Source organism: Anarrhichthys ocellatus, unplaced genomic scaffold (genome assembly GCF_004355925.1).
Source record: "Anarrhichthys ocellatus isolate YVR2014 unplaced genomic scaffold, GSC_Weel_1.0 scaffold4621, whole genome shotgun sequence".
Taxonomy (NCBI): Eukaryota; Metazoa; Chordata; class Actinopteri; order Perciformes; family Anarhichadidae; genus Anarrhichthys; species Anarrhichthys ocellatus.
The window spans coordinates 1-3,552 of record NW_022284595.1 but is presented as its reverse complement, the minus strand read 5'-3'; the positions used below and the strand labels follow the sequence as shown (position 1 = coordinate 3,552).

The following is a 3,552-nucleotide window of genomic DNA, read 5'->3' as shown; positions in this document are numbered from 1 at the left end:
CGCCCCTCAATTAGAGGATCACCGGCTCTGCTAGTCACTCAACCTCAAACTGATCCCCAAAGCTGCCTCGTGTGTGTGAATGGTTAGATAGTGATGGGCAGGTGACACCTTGCATGGTAGCCCCTGTCATCAGTGTGTAATTGGGTGTGAATGGGTGTGAATGGGTGTGAATGGGTGAATGATGAAATTTAGTGTTCATGAGCTTTGAGTGGTCGGAAGACTAGAAAAGAGAGATACAAGTAGAGTCCATTTAGCATTTACTGCCTCACAGCTCCAGACTCGTTAAAGACTCGTTAAAGTCTTTAAAGTTCAAAGTAAATCAACTCTTTACAGTCAGACTCATCACATGTATCAACGCTACAGCTTGATTCATTCACACAAATAGTTTAAGAAGCCTTAATTAAATAAATAAATTGATGATATAATGCATCATTACATACAAATAATTCAGTGTTTGTGCCCATTGGCAGTTTATTCACCATCAGTTATGGTAAAGTAGCAGAAATATGACTTTATAAGTCATTCATTATGTTCATTATTTAGAATATTAGTTGTATTTATTTAAATGATCTCTTAGTAAATGAATCGTTGGAGCAAACATGTTTCTGTCTCTGTTTCCCGCTCTCGACTTCCTTTACTCAATTTTCATTTTTAAGTCAGATAATAGAACAAGCTGATGTTTTGGTGCACGTGTTTGTTCAATGCGACCATAACACAGACAAAGCGTTGACCACGTTTAGGCAGCATCGGCTGTGAACAACATGTAGCAGAATACATGAACACAAGTAGACCGATGAGATTATTAATACTGCTAAACTGACATTGTTCATTATACAACGTGAACAATAGCACATGGATTCTACTTCGTGCACGGACCTTGGTGCTGATCAGGTAGCAGGCACGAGCCCGTCCATTATTCTGGTTGAGTAACATACACACGGTGGTTTGTCAGTGCGCAAATGTCATGAATCCGATGGCAATTTTGCGCGTGAACTTATTTTATAAGCAAGGTAAGAACATTTCAACCATTAGTGAATGTGGCCCAATGTGCCTCAGACTCTGAAGTCAGAGCAGAAACCTTCAGAACTGTCACTATTACTGTGTGTCATCTGCGAAGCCCTCAGCACCAAACACAGTCGGCCTGATGGAAGAGAAGACAACTAAGTGGTGGAATTCATTCATGTCTTAAAACACCTGTGTTTCAAAACAAGTCTTCTGTTTCCTTATCGTTTGGCTTTCAGCTGTGAAGATGTGGCTTCCTCTGTGACTTTGTCTGCATCAAGTCATGTATTCTGCTCTAGTTCAACATGTGATTATATGACACCATTCCCTTTTTGTAGAACGTGTCTTTGTTGCTGTAAGCAGCCGTCACGCTGCTGCAGAGCTGTTCCTGTAGTTATTATTTGTGTATTCATACATCAATATTAACTTTATGCATTTGCCTACATTAGGAATAGTTTGCATGTTTTCAAGTGGGGTTGTATGAGGTATCCATAGTCACATTTGGGAAAACAGACAGGAGTACCAGCATGGAAGTAAAGCAATAAGCAATGCGCTGCAGTGGACGGAGGCAGCAGCAAAGCATTAACAAAGTATAGTTTAAGACACCCACATGTCTAACAGGTTATAACAGGTTAACAGTATCTGCCACATACAAGTGTACGTCCTCTGAAAGCTGGGAAGCTGTAGATTATTAGAGGTGCAGCTCAGCAGTGTGTGTCAAGTTCTTCTATAGTCATAAATCAGGAATAAGAAATTATACATTTTTCAATTAATCAAATAAATTGTGAACATGAAGATGTAAGTATATAATGCCTCATGTGTCGGTATCTGTGTGTACCTGCCTTAAGCACCATTAAGAATGGATTACCTTTTATAACTTGGTTAAGTTTTTATCCAGTTTATCGCCTCCTTTCCTCTGAAACACTCTTTACAGTTCGGTGGGTTTTAGTTGTGTCTTTGAAACGGATAAAGGATTTCAGCCATCCGACTTGGATTTTAAGTTGCTTTTAATTAAGAACTCTTTCTTGGTCCAACAGTCAATAGCATGTGTAACATGTAAACAGGACCACGCAGTGTAGATAGTACATGCAAAACAATACTATACGTATTCACTACCCACATTTGTAGGATAGTTAGATATGGAAATACAACAGTGCTAGTCAACCCAGGTTCTCATCCACATCACACCGGATGTCCTTTAATACGTTTGGGGAATAATCTTTTTGATGCTTGATTCATAGCTGAGACATCCTCTCCAGATGTATGTCCAAACATTACATATATTATACGTGGCTGCTGCTCAGTCAGTATTCTGCCCGACTCCTCCCCTTTCCTCACATGGCTCAAGTCGGTCATTGAGGTCATGAAAAAATGAAAAACAGCACTCAGTGTTTCATGTCCCAATTAGGAGTCTTTTTTTTCTTTTTAGTTGTTTTATGTCTTGAATGTAAGTTTAACATTTTGCAGGTGGCGTCTTGTCCCCCGGGTGTTGAGGGATGTGTCCACAGTGGATCTTTCTGTCTCTGTGCTGGGCCACAAGCTTAGCATGCCTGTCTGTGTGGCAGCCACAGCAATGCAGAGGATGGCTCATCCTGAGGGAGAGACAGCTACAGCAAGAGGTACACACACACACATACACACACACACACCCACACACACACACACACACTGGGAATAATAATAATAATAATAATACATCAATTTTATATAGCGCTTTTCAAAATACCCAAAGACGCTTACATACATGTAACTTGGAAATATAGTGTTATGGCTGGCTCAACAGCGATATATATATGTGTGTGTGTGTTGACTATGTATACCAATATGCAAATTAAGATATCAGATCATTATCGGGAAGGAACAAACGTAATCGCAACATCTGTGATGTATAGGTGTGAGGCTCATTCCAATAGGCAGTAACCCTATGTGTCTACTCAGCATGCCGAGCAGTGGGGACAGGGATGATGCTGAGCTCCTGGGCCACCTCCACTATAGAGGAAGTGATGTCAGCAATGACAACCTCAGTAGGCGGTGTCATGTGGCTGCAGCTATACATCTATAAAGACCGAGAACTCACACTATCCTTGGTCCGCCGGGCAGAAGAGGCGGGCTATAAGGCTATCTTTGTTACTGTGGATACGCCGTACCTGGGAAGGAGATTGGATGACATGCGCAACCGCTTCAAACTGCCCCCACACCTGAGGTAGGAACCAAACTACAGAAATAGCAGAGCAAAATGTAATCACTTCCCAAATTCCACCATGGAGACCACAAAGTGTGTCCCGTAGTAACTGGGGTGTGTGTGTGTGTGTGTGTCCTCAGCATGTCCAACTTCTCATCAGCCTCCATGGCGTTCTCTGAGGGAAACTATGGCAATGACAGCGGTTTGGCTGTTTATGTTGCCAAGGCAATAGACCCCTCTCTCTGTTGGGATGACATCACATGGATAAAAAAACATACGTACCTACCAGTGATTGTGAAAGGGATAGTTAATGGTATATTAACACACACACACACACACACACACACACACACACATTTTTATGTGAT

At 41.5% G+C, this 3,552-nt stretch overlaps 1 protein-coding gene across 1 annotated transcript; it reads left to right on the top strand.

The window, feature by feature from the left end:
* Positions 1–1,792: 1,792 nt before the first annotated feature.
* On the top strand, positions 1,793–3,542 carry LOC116379575 (hydroxyacid oxidase 1-like; the record flags this gene model as incomplete). The annotated part of the gene is made up of 4 exons (XM_031841530.1): positions 1,793–1,800; positions 2,455–2,621; positions 2,941–3,205; positions 3,325–3,542. Coding segments are annotated over exons 1-4 (658 nt in total), but the record flags the coding sequence as incomplete, so codon positions are not given.
* Between the last annotated feature and the right edge of the window lie 10 nt (positions 3,543–3,552).